General features: G+C 39.3%; 1 protein-coding gene across 1 annotated transcript; it reads left to right on the top strand.

The window, feature by feature from the left end:
* The first annotated feature begins 2,135 nt into the window (after window positions 1–2,135).
* htr3a (5-hydroxytryptamine (serotonin) receptor 3A) lies at window positions 2,136–9,751 on the top strand. The gene is made up of 9 exons (XM_040150824.1): window positions 2,136–2,229; window positions 3,383–3,546; window positions 3,692–3,736; window positions 5,381–5,490; window positions 5,609–5,778; window positions 6,897–7,057; window positions 8,045–8,255; window positions 8,789–9,025; window positions 9,141–9,751. Exons 1-9 carry the CDS (start codon window positions 2,160–2,162, stop codon window positions 9,449–9,451), a joined length of 1,479 nt encoding a protein of 492 aa, XP_040006758.1. The 5' UTR covers window positions 2,136–2,159; the 3' UTR covers window positions 9,452–9,751.
* The last annotated feature ends 8,816 nt before the right edge of the window (window positions 9,752–18,567 follow it).

Here is an 18,567-nt window from a genome sequence, read left to right as displayed (position 1 = left end):
TAGAGACAAACATACTTTGAACCTGCCTTTTTCCTGAAGTACACTGAGAAGAAATCTGTCCATTAAAAAATTACTATGTAGATATTTGAAAGGAAGCTGTTAGCCCCTTGGAGGCTGCAGCATTCATGTTCATTATTTTTGCATCTTGGGGAGCAGATTTACAGCTGAAAAAGGAGACCACCAAATACATCTGTAGGAACTTTAAACCTACATGAATGAAACTAAAAACAGCTTAATTTTTTTTTCTTTTTTTTTTTCAGGGACTTAAGGGTTCAAACCGAAGACATATAGAAAATATTTTTGAAAGTGTTTGATGTTCAGGAATTTGTCACTTGAGTCTGGACAGTGAGAAGGGGACATGGTTTCTTTATTCAGCTCGAAGAGCAAAGGCTTTTTGGTAATGGTGCATTTCACGGCTCACTAGGATATTGTTACTTGTTACACTGCCGTTTTGTTGCAGTGTAGGTTGTAACAGGGCATATATATGCATATATAGGTAGTTGTTGTTCAACAATACAGGAAGCATGGTAAAACAAGCCCAGCATACAACTTGACTAGCGTAGCTTTATTTTCCAGGGGCCCTCTAAATAAGCAACCCCAACCTAACTTGTACATGTGTCCTCTATATATATCCTGCCCTCTTATTTTGAGGGGAGACTTTGAGTCATAAAACAAGAGTGGAAACTACTGACATTAGTCAAATGAAGATGCAAACTGTCATTTTCCATTTCATCCTCGTTCGACATGAACTTGAGTCATGACACAATTTCAGAATCAAATGCAAAAACCCAATTTGGAATTTCCTTTTCAATTTTAGGTAGCACATTGCCATTGCCAAATTTTGACAGTGTGAACACCCATTTACATTAAAGTTCTTGGTAACTGTGGCATGGTTACACTTAGGAATACACTGAGAATTACATTGTACTAACATGTTTGTGGACGTGTGGATTTTGATATTGTCACTGTCCTGTGAAAACCGTTTATTTCGTAAACTGTCAACTTTTCATGATCAGAGCTCTGGGACAATGCGTCTTTCATATTATCCAACGGGCTTTTAAGTTTTTTATTCAGTTTAAGAAGAAAATGAATTTTCTCAACCCATAAAGGGAAACTTAATCTTTTTCGGTTTATCTGAAAAAGTAAAAAAACAAAAACAGCTTTGGTGATGGATGTTTTAACTGGACAGGGAGGATACTGTACGTGTGTTTTATCATTGTGGAAGTACCCGACCGACCTTTACAGAACCCTGACCTTAACCCTACCCAACACCTCAATCAAATGAAATGACAACTGCCAGCCAGGCCTTATTGCACGACATCAGCGCTGAACCTCAGGAAAGCTCTGGAGACGGTGTGGGAGCAGATCTCTGCAGGAATCTTGCGGAAAGCCTTGCCGGGAGAGTGGCGGCTAGTGACGAGTGCCGTACTGATGCCCTCAGTTTGGGAAATGCACGATCAGATTGTCACCTGTGGGTGGAATGTTCAGGTGTCTACATACTTTTGGCCGTGTTGTGTATTTTTGAGTAGAGTTTTTATTTTAATTAAGGACATACTTATGCACTTGCAATAGTTATACATTTATATGCACCTTTTTTCTTTAAATAAAAATTATGTTATACCTCATCAAATAAAATTTTAAATAATTTGATTTTAAGATGGGCAGCCGTGAACTTCCATATTTTGGTTCCCGGCATAAAGAAAGTAAAAGTGAAATTAGTCAGTCATGACCACTGTAGGTTTTACAGTGTGTGATAAAGGATATTAAGCGCTGAGACTTTGCTATCTGTGAGTGAGTTGACACTTCCCTAACAGCCTGATAACTGATAATCACCGTAACATACTGGCCTGGTGTTGGTGTATTACTTAATCAAATAATTACTCAGACACGATATACGATCCGGTCACAGTCCTAGCCTGTATTTCCTCAGTCTCTCAGCTCCATTTGTCTCGGCGGGCTGCCGCCTTATTGAACCAGGAGGAGTGGCTCCAGAGCAGACGGATACACCCTCATGAGCTGAGTGACACTAACAAGGTTTTGATAGTGGATGTGAGTGAACTGATGGACATGGTGGATGGCTATGGAGTATGACGGTGTCAGGCGTCCCGAGGCCTTTCATCAGAGCAGCAGGCAGAGGAAAACACAGGTGGACCGGCACCATGAGGCTCTCATCAGCCTGGACAACACTCGTCTTCCTTCTGCTTCAAGGGGCAGCAAGAGCGTGCACAGGTACAGCAGCTTCTGTTTTACAATCCGTTATGTGCTTTCAAATATTTAACTGTCAGTCTAAGCCCACAGCATGATGATTCCTTTCACTCTTATTTTCTAGCAAAATTTGGAGTCATAGATCTTAGAGATTATTATTTTGTCCATGTAATACACTGTTATAAGGGCTGACATGGTTTTATCTTTAGGATTTTATGGTTGACTATACAGTTTCAATTTGGGAAATTCTTATAGATATTAGATATGGCATAATAACACAACTAAGGTGTTCTGAGTGAGAGCGATTTACTATAAATTCATCAGTGTGAAAAAGTGAACCTTCATCGATAATTTAGAATGACATCAAAGTTCAACTGCGTCAAAAATCAAATTTAAAAAATCACTGCTTTCGGCAATTATCATAAGAAATTGGATTAAAAATACAGCAACAAAATGTACAGAGTGTATGTTTGCCTACGTGTGTATTGTTATTGTGAAAAAATATTAGTTGTACGAATGTTATTTGGTCAGAGAGGTTTTAATTAAAACTATTAGATGAAGGTTACCAAGCCATTATGAATTATTGACATTTTCTTGGTCTGAGATACAGAGCTTCTACTTCTACTGCAGATATTGACATTTTTTGTTTGTTTGATCTGTATGCTCTCATTTAAAAAGATAACAGCACACACACGCACGCACACACACACACACACACACACACACACACACACACACACACACACACACACACACACAGTGAGCCTTTCACTTTTATTTATGTTGAATTTCAAGTTGACGAGCAATAGAATTGAGATTTATTCGTTTATCCATGGTGATTTCAAAAGTGAAGACTTTCTCTTTTCAGTTCCTTTAACTACTGGTCAAACTTAAGAAGCGTTTTGTTTTAGAAAACTTTCTGTCAAACGCCAATCAGCGAGATCTTATCAAAAAAAAAGAAGCTATCTATTTCAGTGAAGCGTACTTTTATAAATGATGTGTGCTCTATTAAGTTTAGTTGTGGTTAATTTACACGTCTAATCATAAATAAATGTATTTAAATAGGTTTAATAGCTTTTAATTGACTTGTATAAAATGATTCCCTCCCGGCAAGGTAAACACTGTATATCTGTTCTATTTATGCACCGTAAAAGATGAATGTTTTCTCCATTTTCAGTTAAGAAACTGGGCAGCAGCACTGGAAGATTTGCCAATGCCACCTTGGTGCGCCTGTCTGAGTTTTTGAGCGCGGGGTATAAGAAAGGAGTGAGACCAGTGAAAGACTGGAGGACGTCCACCAAAGTGGCCATAGACCTCATGGTTTACTCTATTCTCAATGTGGTGAGTAACCTGCTCCTTTAATTATTGGTTTACACGCCATATGTCATCTACATAATTATCAGCATTTGCATGCATCTGCATGAACATGAAAATTATTTTTTCTGGCAACTGAGATTTTTTTTTTCTTTCTTGTATTCCACTACAGGATGAGAAGAACCAGGTTTTGACGACATATGTGTGGTACAGACAAGTAAGACAAATGGATTTCCAGACACAGTAACGTGTACCGTAACATGGCTGCTTTGGTCAACCGTGATTGTAACTCATCTCATGACCTTGGAATTACGGGACTCTTATCTGCATACCATGAGTGGCTTTGACATGTTAAGCTTCGAAGTTTTCACATCTTACTGTAGATAACAAAAGTAACAGGCCTGTATCGAAAAGATCCGCAATTATTTGGCAAAATAAAACACACACCCTAAAGTCACCCAAAATATGTAATGTCAAAATCCTATCACATTCTTAAATGTGATAGGTTTTTAGAGGAAGTGTTTTGCAGATAAAATTCAGAGAACTCCTCTTTTACTTGGAATTATAATGTTCTTCCTGCTTAGGCAGGACAAAAACCAAGGACTCTCTTGAAAAAAGTAGACAGTTTAGTCATTTGGTTTTAATACAAAAACAGATCAATAAATTAATTACTGAATGAAGTAACGATGAACAAACAACTCAGCAACATGCTTTAAACATAGAAACCTTCAGTCAAATCTGTTCTCAAGGCTTTTCACGGACAGAATTAAACCGACAATACAGACTGCAGTGTTACCAAAAAACACAATTCAAAAAACTGCACAGAAAATGAAAAAACAAGTTTCTCAATGAATTTGTGCTGATGCTCTCTCTTCATCATGCACTTGTTTTCAGTTCGCTGCGGTCCCTCCGTCCGCTGCATAGACAAGCTAGAGTCTGTCAGAGACTGAGCTTTGAATGAAATCCCTTTCATCAGTTTATGTCTGCCGAAGTACACAAATTAAAAGCAAAACAGAAACAAACCCAGTTAGGAGCATGGTAGAGTTAGCAATAGATGACTAAAATGTTTAGCAACTGGCAGCCAAAAAAAAAAAAAAAAAAAAAAAAACCTTAATAAGAGAGATTTCAACTCAAAATTTCAAAAATATTAAAATTTCGGCCATATTTGTTGTGAACAAACATTAGAATGAGCTGTGCGATTAAGAATAGCACGTTATCTTTCCAGAATCAGCCTATAAAATCAGCTTTTCACAATCTAGTTTGAACTAAACTAGATTTTTTTTTAAAAATGACTCAGCTTATTATCTGTAACGGTGTCATTTACAGTGTCTGCAATAAAATCCTGTTGTGAGGATTCATAAAGTCAGATTTTGCACAATTTCATTGTCATGTCAGCTGCTTTAACCTCAGTCACGGAGCAGCTAAGTAACACCGTTAAGAGGGGGAACGTGAACGGTCCTCCTGGGAACATTTCGAACAATGACCGGTGCTTTGTAGGTAGAACCTTATAGAACCATGTTAGAGAATGGGTTTGGAGACAGAACCTTTCCTTTTTTCACATTATAAGGCCAAAAATAGATTAAATTAAAAATAAACCTATACTAAATGTTAAGAACTTACCAAAGAAAATTTTTCTGCGAATAACAGAAATGTCAATGTTGTATAGTTCCAAGGTCATGAGCTCTCAAATATATTATTCATTCGTAACGGCAAAATTGGTTTTTCTTTGGTGTCATTTGCGAAGTTTATTTCTCTTTTCTGACAAAATGCAATGAAAATATATTATATATTATATAATAATATATTTGAATAATATTTACATGGTGACTCATTTAGCTTCTTCTGTACTTGAATATTTTAGTCGTGGACGGATGAATTCCTGGTCTGGAACCCAGAAGACTTTGATGAAGTCAAACAAGTCTCTATACCCACTGCTAATGTGTGGGTGCCTGACATCCTCATTAATGAGTTGTAAGACCTGCTGCTGTTGTTCCCATTATTTCCACTCTTCTGTTATTCTACCAGGGCTAGTCCCGGCCTCTCTGCGGTCCTTAACAGAACTACTGCCGTTTCTGTCTCTAACCTGCAGCGTGGATGTGGGGAAGTCTCCAGACATTCCTTATGTCTATGTGACACATGATGGACTGGTGCGCAACTACAAGCCCATCCAGGTGGTCACAGCCTGCACTTTGAACATCTACAACTTCCCATTTGATGTGCAGAAATGTAGCCTCACCTTCCAGAGCTGGCTCCACACCAGTAAGACATTCTTCACTCACTGAATAATAATGGAGACGACACTTTTCGTTTCATTAAAGCCACAAAATACACTATTTTCAAAGTCATATGTATGGGACAGATATGGGAAACAGGTTTCTGGAAAGAAGGTGTCCAACTAGATAAAAATGATCACAAGGTGCCTTCTGGACACTGCTGCACAATGCAATAGCTGCATTAGGTGAGGAGGTGTTAGCTTCTTGTGAGCTACAGTCTGTCCAAAAAGGAGGAACCCGATGCCAATAGAAACAGTTACAGTATTCAAATGTAAACATATGACAACAACAGCTTAAGTGCGTGTTTATTATTGTAACCATGACAACGAAGGCCCAGTACGCCCGCTGACGCGGGGGCACTATTTCAGGAGAGGCTGCTGTGGAGTTGCGACAGAGAGTGGGGGCAAACACCCTATGTGCTTGTCCAGGTTAGAGGATCAGCACCAGTAACACTGTGCTCACCAACTTAATTCCTGAGATCTGGTGACACGGCAACATCACTAAAAAGAAGGCTGATAAGGCCGGACACAGACGATCAGACAGGTTGCAAACAAACTCCCAGGTTGGCCAAACAAAATAAAATGGAGAACAGTTATTTCCCATACTATTTGTTGTGAATACCCATCCTTCCTGGTTCAGAGCTGACATATTGTATCTTGTGTGCACGCAATCTCAGCATAACCAATGAAAAAGATGGACAAATCTACAAAAATAGGAGCCAACTTGTAATGAGCCGGAATAATTCTTTAAGGCGACTTTGACAAAAATCTATGCCAACCCCACGTGAATTTTTCTCATGGAGGAATTACTTAAAAAATGCCTAAAATGTGTCACCTTACGAGGTCTGCAATAATAGTATACACAAATATTTTTAGATTTAATTCTGTTAACACGGTGAAAAATACCCACTGGCACTGGAAAATAACATCCACCTCTCTCTCTCGCTCTTGTCGTCGAGACTTGAATAGAACCATTTTTCTGCTCTGTGCATCCATTGCCACTCTCCTGCTATGACATGTGCTTGGAGGGCAGAGTGGTGGGTAAAGGGTGACTTGTTGCCATGACCGTCTCACGCTGCGCCCCAACACTGTGTTCAATCTGTAGTCGATGACATCAACATCACCCTGATGCGAAGCCCCGAGGAGCTCAGGGAGGACAAAAGTGTCTTCATGAACCAAGGGGAGTGGGAGCTGCTCCACGTACTGTCCAACTACAAGATCTTCAGCGTGGACAACGATGACTATTATGCTGAGATGAAGTTCCATGTGAGTATACGAAACGATGATAAAGATTTTAAGATTTCGAGTTCCATGTGTAGATTAAATATGAGACGGTGCATCGTGGGTCAAAGGTTTTCTCTTTGGGTGGCCTGGCAGCCTGCTGTTACTGTACACATTCTTTGTCCTCTGCTTCCTCCCGTTCTCTTGACTAAAACACGTTTACTTTTGTCACTTGTGGGGAAACTACATAGACTTGCATTCATTTCCTGGAGACTTACTCTAACCCTAACTATAACCACTATTTGCCCAACCCTAACCCTAACCTTAACCACTGACCCAAAAATGAGCTTTTTTCAGGGACACGGCTTTTTTCCCCCAATTTTGACAAGCCGTCCCCAATTAACTGTGCTTTAGTCTGAAATTGGTCCCCAGAAGTAACCTAAGTCAGACACACACACACACACACACACACACACACACACAAACACACACACACACACACACACACACGTACATTTCTTCCTTACAAACAGTGGACTGTGGGGCTAAGCCAACCAACTATTTCTTGTCAATTTGAAAAAATAAAAAAGCAATACACATTTTTATTTTGGGTCTTCTTTTATAAAACATGTGCAGAACTGCTTTTGTAATTTTCCTTTAAAAATTGTCAAGAGGGGCCTTGTGTGTCTGCGTAGACAGACAGTGCAGGGAGAAGGAAATATGCTTGTTTGCTTTCTTTGTTAAAATGACATAGATATCAGTCTCATGTTTGTACATTTAGTACATTGCTGGAGTTAGGATGTGGGTGGCCTGGCTTAGCATAAAAACTGGAAACCAAAACCTGTGCTTGCTGATGACATCTGGCAACCTGTTATACAGCCAGAAATGCCGCTTGGCGGATGGATAAACCTTTTGGTTTTTGCAGATCTGTTTGTTTATGGCAGAAGCCAACAACATGCATTGTGTTAATTAGTGACAGACTTATATAACCATGTCCTGCCTTTTCACTCGAGTTAAAACTACATTTCCCAGGTGGTGATCCGGCGGCGGCCATTGTTCTACACTGTGAACCTGCTGCTGCCCAGTATCTTCTTGATGGTGATGGACATTGTTGGTTTCTATCTGCCACCAGACAGTGGCGAGCGGGTTTCCTTCAAGATCACTTTGCTGCTGGGCTACTCTGTCTTCCTCATCATTGTATCTGACACTCTGCCCGCCACTGCCATAGGAACCCCGCTGATAGGTGACTGGGATCTATTAGTGCTCAGAGGCAGTTTGCATCAGAACAGGATTTCTGCAAGGAGTTGATGAATTTAAAATATTTTGCCTGGAAAACAATCCTATTTTACTTCCTCTTCTACTGTGGAAGTTAAAAAAAAACTGAACAAATACAGGTAAGCTACTGTATAATGTTAGGAGAGCACAGTTTTAGAGATCAAAACTGAGCAGCAATTACTCGGCAAGGCAAGCATGCAGGGACAGACTGGTGAGGGCAAAGCAAGTTCTGAGAGTGAACTCAAAGTCAAGCACTGGTATCAGGATTTTGGAGGGCTGGAGACTATCCCAGCATGCACTGGGTGGAAGGCACACTAGGATGTAATCTCCAAAAATAATGTGGAATGAGACACAGAGCTAACCACTGAGGCATCGTCTTTGCCCCCATCAAGTATTTATAAGTGAAAATTACGCTTTACTATCCTACTACTATTTACTTTTAAAGAATATTTGCAAGGGAATCATTATCAAACACCTTATCCCATCTTACCTGCCCCACAGGTGTGTACTTCGTGGTTTGCATGGCCCTCCTGGTGATCAGTCTGACAGAAACCGTGCTGATTGTGCGTCTGGTCCACAAGCAGGACCTGCAGCCCCCTGTACCCCACTGGGTAAAGTACCTGGTGCTGGAAAGAGCTCCGGTCCTCTTCTGCATCCACAAGAAGCACCGCCTCTGCTCCAGACTGTCCTCCCAGGCCTCCGACCTGGAGCACTACAAGGAGAACAACTATGGGACTGGTAAGGTACAGGTGAAAGCATGTACAGGAGTGGTAGTCATTCTTGTGCCATTTAGCAAGAGGTGTACTTGGATTTTTAATCAAATCAAAGCGGCTATCCTTGTCCCATCCTGCAGCCCGATGTACCCTCCACCACACCTGTGAGATAGGTCGAAGGCTCAGCCAGCCCGACAGAGAAGCTGGGCTCCTTGGACTTGGCCTGCACCCCTCCAGGGACTCTACACCACCCGTCATGGACAACATCCTGCACGAGGTGACAGCGATACGCCACTTCCTGGAGAAGAGGGACAGGTGCCGAGAAGTGGCAAAGGAGTGGCTGCAGGTTGGCTACGTGCTGGACGTGCTACTCTTCAGAGTCTACTTAGTGGCCGTGGTGGCTTATAGCATCACACTGGGCACACTGTGGTCAGTGTGGCAGGTTGCTTGAGTCTTACAGCCGTGATGATGTGGACACAAGTTCAGTAGGTGGAGCATGGCATTAAAAAGTCCAGACTTAGTAGCTCAGTGCCCTGTGTAGCTCAGTGGATACAGGGAGGCACTCGTCCACAAGGGAAATGGTTCCTGTAATCGGGGCATATGTACATTCAAAGGTTAAGTGACCACTACTATATCCCTACAAACATTATCACTGTTATCATCATTTCGGGTTTGACCAGAGAGTTTTGGTTCCATGATGAAAATGCAATCTGACATGCTTTTCAGGGGCAGCCCAAGGCAGCCCAACAGACGTACAGCCCCATGCACTTATAAATGTGATATTATTGTTATTATTCATAAAAGAAAACAACAACAAAAAAGCAAATAGTATAGTATAGTATAATAGTATCTGTTTAGTACAGTTTCCTTTTCACATGAATTACAAATAACAGTACTAGAAAAGACATGCATTTAGTTACATAAATTATGAGAAAAGGGAGCAGTGGACTTCACGTGTGTCTGTTTCAGGGCTCCTGTTTCCTGATTATTCACACAGATTGTTGACGAGATACATTTTCTTTATTTTCATGTCACGCAAAATCATAAGTCTGTAAATAATATGGTTTAAACTCGTAGGGCTTCAAACAATGTAATGTTTAACTTTAATGTGTCACCTCATATAATAAAATCTAATAATAATAATATGATTGTGTCTCTGTGCCAACTGGAGATGAAATGTTATTATATAGAAACAAAACTGGATACATACATATATACACACACACACACACATATATATATATATACATATTTACATATATATACATATGCATATACATACATATATATACACATACATATATACATACATATATATACATATACATATACATACATATATACACATACATATATATGAACATATATATATGTACATACATATACATACATATATATATACATACATACATATACATATATATATATATTTATATATATATACATATATATACATACATACATACACACATGCACACACACACATATATATGTATAGTTACATAAATTGGTTAGAGGTTTGAAACATTATTACAAATATATATATTTGTAACAATGTTTCATTCTTCTAACCAGTTAACAATGGTAGAATGATCTCAAATAAGTTATTAAAACACACGTTGTTATGAAATGCTCTTTCATCATTCTTACCTTCAAAATGACTAGCAGCTAACCTGGAGCTAACCCTTCAGTGCAGACACAATGCCGCTCTGAAATGAAAAAAAACACAAAAAAAAAAAACAAAACACTTTAATTTTGAAATAATAATTGCGACCATGGACTAAAAAATTGCTGTAATTCACCTTGGACTTCATCAATTTGTCCCGAACCAGTCTGGGCATTCTCCTCTGACCACTCTCATCAACAAGGTGTCTCCGTCTGCAGAACAGCTGCTCGATGGGTTTTTTTTGTTTTGTTTTGTTTTGTTTTTTTTCACCGTTCTGAATAAACTCCGGAGACTGTTGTGCGTGGAAAAACCCCAGGGGGGGGGGATCAGCAGTTTCAGAAATACTCAAACCGGCCCGTCTGGCACCAAAAAACCATGACACGGTCAAAGTCACTGAGATCACCCCCCCCCACCCATAATTCTTATATTTGATGTGAACATTAACTGAAGCTCCTGACCTGTGTCTGCATGATTTCAAGCACCGCACTGTTGCCATATGATTGGCTTATTGGACGTCTGCACGAACAAGCAGGTGTGCAGCTGCTTCCTAATAAAGTGCAGGGTGAGATTAAGCGCCCCGCTGCTCACTCGTTGCGTTGACCCACGCAGTTCACCACAGCAGCCAGATGATGGCACTATGTGCAACAACATCAGTTTTCCCTCAACACTGTAGGCAAGGTCCTTATACTACCAATGGCCTGTTTGTATAGCTCCCAAATAATGTTAACACTGAATGCACAGGGCAATATGTTTATGATATTCGATGGTATTCAATTTCTTTTTTTTGACATCTTCTGCTCTAGTGCGGAGAGTCAATACATGCATGATACTGAATGTATTTTGCGGATATTTGTGTTTTTCCCGTGCTACCACTCACTCACAGTCTCAGTAAATATCAATATAACGTATCAATCAGATAGGCTTTATTGATGTATCCCTTTGTGCAAGATGAAAACCAAATGAATGAGAAAGGGATAAATGACAAAATAAGAAAAAAAAAAGTATAATTAAAGAGAGTTTGTGTTAAAGTGCTTTACCTCATTGTTCACATTGTCTGATAAATTCCTCGATTAAATGTTGCAGCCTTTCATGATCTTTCATTTCGTTGCTGTCATGTTGTTTTAAAACCTTCCTTCAGGCAGCATATGGTACCTGTGTTAATGCCAAGATAATGCTGTTGTGGCCCACAGTGTGGCTACTGTCACTGGCTGGCATTATGTCGGACTGAACTGGGAACCATCCTGTGGCGAGATTCTCAAACCGGTGCATCCATGCCTACCCGGGTAAGTGTCAGGCAAAGATCTAAAATATGCGACGCCTCCTCAGGACCATTTACATCCGTTGCTTGCAAGAACATTTGCATCCGATGTTTGGTACATGGTGAGGACATTAAGAAATTACACAAATCAAAATATTATAGCGACTTAACTTGAGGCATATCCATCACAGGGATCCTCTAGTTTATTGTCAAGTCAAGTCAGATTTATCTTTTGGTGGTTTAGAGAGAATCAATAGGGTTTAATTTAAACCTTTATTTTAAACCCCCCCCACAGCAAGTAACTGCAGGATTATAACTTTAGCAGTGAAGGTTGGCAATCTAAAGAATTCAGCCTTTAGATATGTGGGTCAAAGATCAGTGCTGAAACCCCGTGCTGCAACACAAAGGCCCTTCACTGTTCACATTGCCATCCTGACAAATCATTCACCAACCACTGCCCCTTCCTTCCTGGTCCCCCAAAATAAGATCAAAGTCACACCAAAGCAACAAGTCCAACAAAACCATTCACAGTGAGAGTTTTTTTTTTTCCCTCTCATTTCCTGTTTTTGTTTTCCAGCAAAAATCTAAAGAAGTAAAAAAAAATAAAATAAAATAAATATAACCACAAAGCTGGAATGTGTTACTGGTTTAATACTTAGGGGTGGCTGCATAACTGAACAGGGAAAGTGGAGAGCTGCCTCATTAGTTTCAAATATACTGAAGCCAAGATCTGATCCTGTGTTCCAGAGGGAGGAAATGAGCAAATGTAGTGGCGTTATTGGGACATATTGGAGACACTTTTGATGTGATGTTTATTTGTTGGACGCACGGAGAGGCTTGTCTTGTCGAGCTTTATTGGGAATGAAATTACAGCATCCACACGGAGCTGACTATGAAGATTTATTACTTAGTCTGATGAATTTTGAAATTTCAACACATTATAGGACCATGCCAGGGATTTTGCATGTTTTAGCATATTATTTGCAAATCAAGCACCTGAAACATTACATCCATCCATTTCCAAAGCACACTGTGTGTATCACGTGTCATATGGTGATGAAGGCTCGAGCAGAAAGGCTGAACTGATGTGGGAACACTTCATTGTTAGTGAATTTAATTGCTGTAAGTAAAGGTGCTATATGTGGGTTTTTGCTATCTCTACTTAGCCAACGTTAGCATCAACAGCTGTTTACCTAGCAGTCTAGAAGAAAGGCTGCAAGTTCAACATCAAACTTCCTTCTTTTACTCGCCAAGAGCTGTGTCCAGCGGCGGAAAGCAACGCCAGTGTTGACTCTTGTTTTGCTTCTATTTCTATCACTTCTTTTACTCTACTGAAGTTAGCATGCTAACTAGCTAGACCCGGCCCATCCCATCTCATAATGCCACTTTGTGATAGTGTGTCACTGTAGCGTCCAGTCTGTTCTTAGTCCAACATGATAGGATGAAGAAGTAGCGCTGCCCAGAAGGTGTATTCTAACCTCTTGTCTTGTAAACGCAATGATGTCTGAAGCCCTTGCTAAGTTAACACCTGTTAATGCTAGTGATGGCTATGTAGCGGACGCAAAAAACGTACATGTAGCACCTTTAAGGACCGTTAAGGTAGCTGAGTTATTTTGTTTTTCCCATTCTGCTTTAGTGGTGCTTCCTTGATTTCCCTCTGTATGTCATGAATTTTCTTAGCAATGGTCCTAAAACCAGCCTACTAAATTATGCGTTTGTGCTTGGAAAGGTTTGGGGGTCACGGGGAGATTTTGGCACTAGAGGAAAGGTCAAGTCGCAATAATCAGTATGAAACATCCTCTAGGAACTATGACTAATATACCAAATAACATGGTAATCTTGCGATAGTTGTGGCGATAACTTGATCAAAAACTGTCTTCTATAATTGTTTATACACTACTACTTCGCAACAGCAAATGGTAAATGGACTGCACTTATGTAGCACTTTCCTAGTCTTATCAGCCACTCAAACCGCTTAACACTACAAACATTCACCCAATCGCACACACACACACACACACACTGACATACTGATGGCACAGCCATCTGGGGCAATTTGGGATTCAGCATCTCTCTCAAGGACTGGAGGAGCTGGGGATCGAACCGCTGTCCTTGTGGTTGTTGGACGACCCACTCTACCTCCTGTGCCGCGGCCGCCCAAATAAGATTTGAAAGAAAAGTAATGATTGAAAACCGCACAATTTTGACTGATAATGGATGCATTTATTTTGTTTCCCCCTCAGTAACTACTAGCTCTTCTCCCCTGCTTCCACTCTTTATTCTTAGATGGATTAACCACAACCTGACTCCAGCTGACAATTTATAATTGATTTCCTCATCTTACTATTGGAAAGACAGCAAATATGTGCGTCTCCCACTTTCTTTAATTTTGCTTTTGGTGCTGTATTTACACTTACACACCGGAAAAGACAAGACATCACTCAATACCTCCTGGATGTCTGAACGTTTGCTGGTTAGATGTGAGATTGAGCAAAGTTAGAAAATGATGTGTTTAAACAAGTGCTAGAGCAACGAAAACAGAAAAAGGGATGTGACAACCTGTCACAAAGAGGATCATCTAAACCTCGTTCAGGCCAATCTTTGTCCCTGCAAAAGCTCGACATTTTGTGTGTCGCCTCGCTTCCTCTTTAATGACAGTCATGCATGTGTGACAATAGAGGTGCGCTCATACACACGGCCTGCATAGCTAATGATAGCATTTATGACCTCAATGGCAAAAGAAGCAGAACAGACAAAAGGCAGTCAGGCTTGAAGTACTGTGGGAGTTACTATTAGTACATTATGAATAATACAAGGTGGCAAACAGCCAGGTGGTGAGTGTTAATTCAGACAGCTGAATGCGCTTCAACTGTGAATATTTGTGGAAACACGGGGCAGGCTAATGACGGTGAGTGGTGGCATTTAGATAGGTGCTTTAAAATTGTTACAAAATAATGATTCGAACGAATGCATGCGGATAATTTTGTGCATCATTTTTTGTTTTATGGGTGTTTTAATCCTCGGAGGTGTGATGCCACCTATGTTACGCTATTACAAACAGAATCGACCCACAGCAGAACTAGGACTATATCATAGCAATGAGTACACATAAGTGTTGGATAGGTTCTTCTGCCTGGTCTTAATAAGAGAAAGGGTGATGGATTTATAGGCTATAGAGCCAAACAGCAGGCTATCACTCCATTGAGGTACTATATGTACAGTATGATTACTATTGCTCGGTAACTTTTCAGTGTGTCGTTCTGAAAATTAAAATACTTGGACACACATTGTTAACAGTGATATATTCTCATAGAAGTACATAGTTTTGGCTTTTATTTGTCCAGGTTTTGCTGTATTTGTCCCATTCGTTTCTGCCTCCACTCCGGTACAGTGTTGGTTAATGGAATTTTGTTTGTGGTCCTCACAGCATTAGAAAAATGACATTAAAAAACGCAGCAACGTCTCTTTCCAGGAACAGACTGTTTTTTGTATGATTTGGATAAACTTACCCTAATGTTCCTCAAAAAAAACAAAATCAATTAATGTCTTGTCTCTACCTCCGTGGCCGAAACTTACTGCTGAGGTGTTTTCGCACCACACTTCCTAGAACTCACCTGTCAGTAAAACAATGAGCATGCTCCATTTGGCCTGGCTGGCAAACCTCATGTTGCGTTAGCAGAAGGGGCAGAAGAGGTTACAGTAAACTGCCGACAGGCATTGTGTTGAATTCCAGCAGCCATCAGCTGATGGTCACACAGAGGCAGGAAGCAGGGCGCAAGCTGTGGGAACACTCCTTGTATAGCATGAGTTTAAAAAATATATATATCAGAAACAGTATTGAAACATATTAATATATCATATTACTATGTGTATTTAGATGAATTTACAAGTATTGTATGTATACAAAAGTGCTAGGGAATACCAGCAAGTAAATATTATATTTTGTAAATTATTATATTACTAATATGCCAAAAAAAAAACCCCATGAAAAACAGGGAGTATATACCTTTTTAGGGATTACAAAATGAAATTGTAATTAGAAAGTAAAGCAATATAATACTTTGATGGCACTGAAGCTGTTGGTATGTTTTAGTTTCACTGCACGGAAGGAGATGGCAATTCATCAAACAATTACACGGTTACGCAATGAAGTATATTATCGAAGTAGAGGTAGCAAAAGTACTTGATAATATTAAAGAGTGGATTGCTATTTTGTTAGCTGCTACAGTCACCTCCTGTTCTTTAAAAAAAAAGAAAAAAAAAAAAAAAATCAGGAAACAAGTAGCGAGCCAGAAAGAGGGCTAAGACAGACAAAATGAAGTAAATTTTTTATTTTTTTCTAACTGCAGATTGAAAGTATACAACTGAACATCATGATTTGATTTTTATTATGAGACTCATAAATAAAAATACAAAAAAATTCCACTACAAAAAACAATCTACTGTTAGTAGGATGTAAAAAAAAAAAAAAAGAAATATTCTTTATATTTTCACTATCAAAGGCACAACATTGACTTTAGTGACAACATGGAGAAGAGAACCTGCAGCATTAAATCTTTTATTTTTCCTTTTTATTTTTTTTCACACTCCATCAGAGAACACTGAAATGTTACAAAGAGATGTGTCTGATTCTACATGGAAAGAAACAAAAAAGAACAACCTCTATATCAACAGACGGTGGCTATAGATTGGTGGCACAGCTCAACAGGAAACGCACTGCCACGGAAAAAAATAGCACGTTGTCGCTGGAAAAGACAAAGGACCTTTGCAAAGCTCTAATGCAAATTTCAAAAAATTATACAACTGACAACAATAAGAGAACAAAAATAAAGAAAATAAAAAATAATAATTGGGCACCTTCTAAGATTAGGCTAAGATTAGGTGCTGAGGTAGACAAAAACTATAACAATTCAAATCATAATAAAAACACTATTTTCTTAATACATAGCAACTTGACTGGCACTTGTGCTGTCACAACAATGGAGGAGAGAAGTAGCACAGACAAGCCAGGGAAAGACAAAGAGAGAAAAGCTTTGTTACATAAAAAGCTTTGTTATGCTTGGTCCGACAGGGCAATTGGTCCTCAGTGCTAATATAAAAAAATACAATGTCTTGGTGCTTTGTTACTCAAACAGTTTTTAGTCTAGACCTCGATGGCACATGCATTGCAACACTGCATGAAATGGCTACTTTGTTCTAGAAACACCACACCAAAACACAGAGTGCCAGCTCCAGGGATGCCATGATTCCTCTCTGACGAATTTAACATCCCCTTCTAAATGCATTTTGTAGAAACAGAAAAAGTACTTTTAAAAAAAACTGAAGAAAAGCAGAAGGGGAATACCCTAGTGCCAACCTACCCCAAATGGAGGTTTTCTTTATCTTGTTTTTTATTTTTTCAAGAGCAATATAAAGTTCTCATTAGCAAACCTGTTGCTGTCAAAAAAGAGAGAAAAAAAAAAAGAATAGAATAGACAATGTGAGTGGAGAAGCAGACTCAGATCTAATTTGCTTGCAGAAAAACAATTTCATGGAGCAGACTTTGTCCCGAAAGTCTTTGCAGATTTGTTTCACAACTGCAGCCTGTCTGGATTCGAGTAAAATTTTCCCCCCATGCTTTGTTTTGTGTCGCTAAATAAATGCTTTTGGGTGCCAATCACAGAGTATGGCCTAAGAAAAGACGTGAATGCAGAATCCCAGTTGCTATTTCAGTAGCTTTAAGGGGTTATTGCAGTACTTGAAAAAGAAGCCCTGCTCTATTCAGGATTTAGAAAAGAAAAAAAAAAAAAAAAAAAAAAAAACAGGTCATATTCGAGCGTCATGACATCCCTAGGGTGCTGGAGACACCATTTTTATTTTATTCTGAAAATACAGAAACTAAGCAGATATAGATGGATATTTTTGTTGAACAATTTCCATTTTTAGGCACAAAGATAGTACAGAAACATCGGAGGAACACTGAGGGAAGAACTATATCGATGCCAATGTATATATATATTTTTTCCAACATAGAGAAAAAAGTGGCATAGAGTATCCTTTTATTTTGTATGTGATCTGATTAGTGCATTTTTCCACTAATACACACACGCACGCGCGCACACACATAGTTACACACTCTTTTACGCACTCTTGCACCCGCACGAAAAAGTAGAAAACATTCAGAGGACGATGATAGGAATAATGTGACTGAACAGGTCTTGCATTCTGGTGGTTCAGACTGAGCCGTGACTGGGTATATTATAGTGGGTGGATATTATACGAGGGTGAAAAAGCCCCCTCAGCTCACAGTGTTTGAGAATAAAATGGCAAGACACCACGGGACATGCCATCCCTTCTTTTTTTTTTTTTTTTCAAGTACAAAAACAAAAACAAAAAATATGTTGACAGTCAAGTTTGATTGAAAAATCGTGAATGACAAGTACTAATTGGTCGGTTTGGCAGCGCCCCCCTGCCGTCCCGTATTTTATCATCTTTTTTTTTTTGTTTTTTTTTTTTTCCTTTTGTTTTTTTTTTAAACTTTGTCACATACACACACACTCGTAAAATTTGTGGCAGATAGATTTAGTCCTTCACCTACAATGCAATTGACATCCAGAAAGCAACACTTATTATTACAATATGTTCACACACGTTTTTTTGTCCA

Source organism: Xiphias gladius, chromosome 17 (genome assembly GCF_016859285.1).
Source record: "Xiphias gladius isolate SHS-SW01 ecotype Sanya breed wild chromosome 17, ASM1685928v1, whole genome shotgun sequence".
NCBI classification, from domain to species: Eukaryota; Metazoa; Chordata; class Actinopteri; order Istiophoriformes; family Xiphiidae; genus Xiphias; species Xiphias gladius.
Note: the sequence above shows the minus strand (reverse complement) of the source record. Positions and strands in the feature narration are given on the sequence as shown.

Excerpts from the sequence above, each read along its gene's own strand:
- htr3a (XM_040150824.1), top strand. The coding sequence starts at position 2,160 with ATGAGGCTCTCATCAGCCTGGACAACACTCGTCTTCCTTCTGCTTCAA. Across the intron at positions 3,737-5,380 it reads CATATGTGTGGTACAGACAA|TCGTGGACGGATGAATTCCT; the intron begins GTAAGACAAATG and ends TGAATATTTTAG. Across the intron at positions 5,779-6,896 it reads CCAGAGCTGGCTCCACACCA|TCGATGACATCAACATCACC; the intron begins GTAAGACATTCT and ends TTCAATCTGTAG.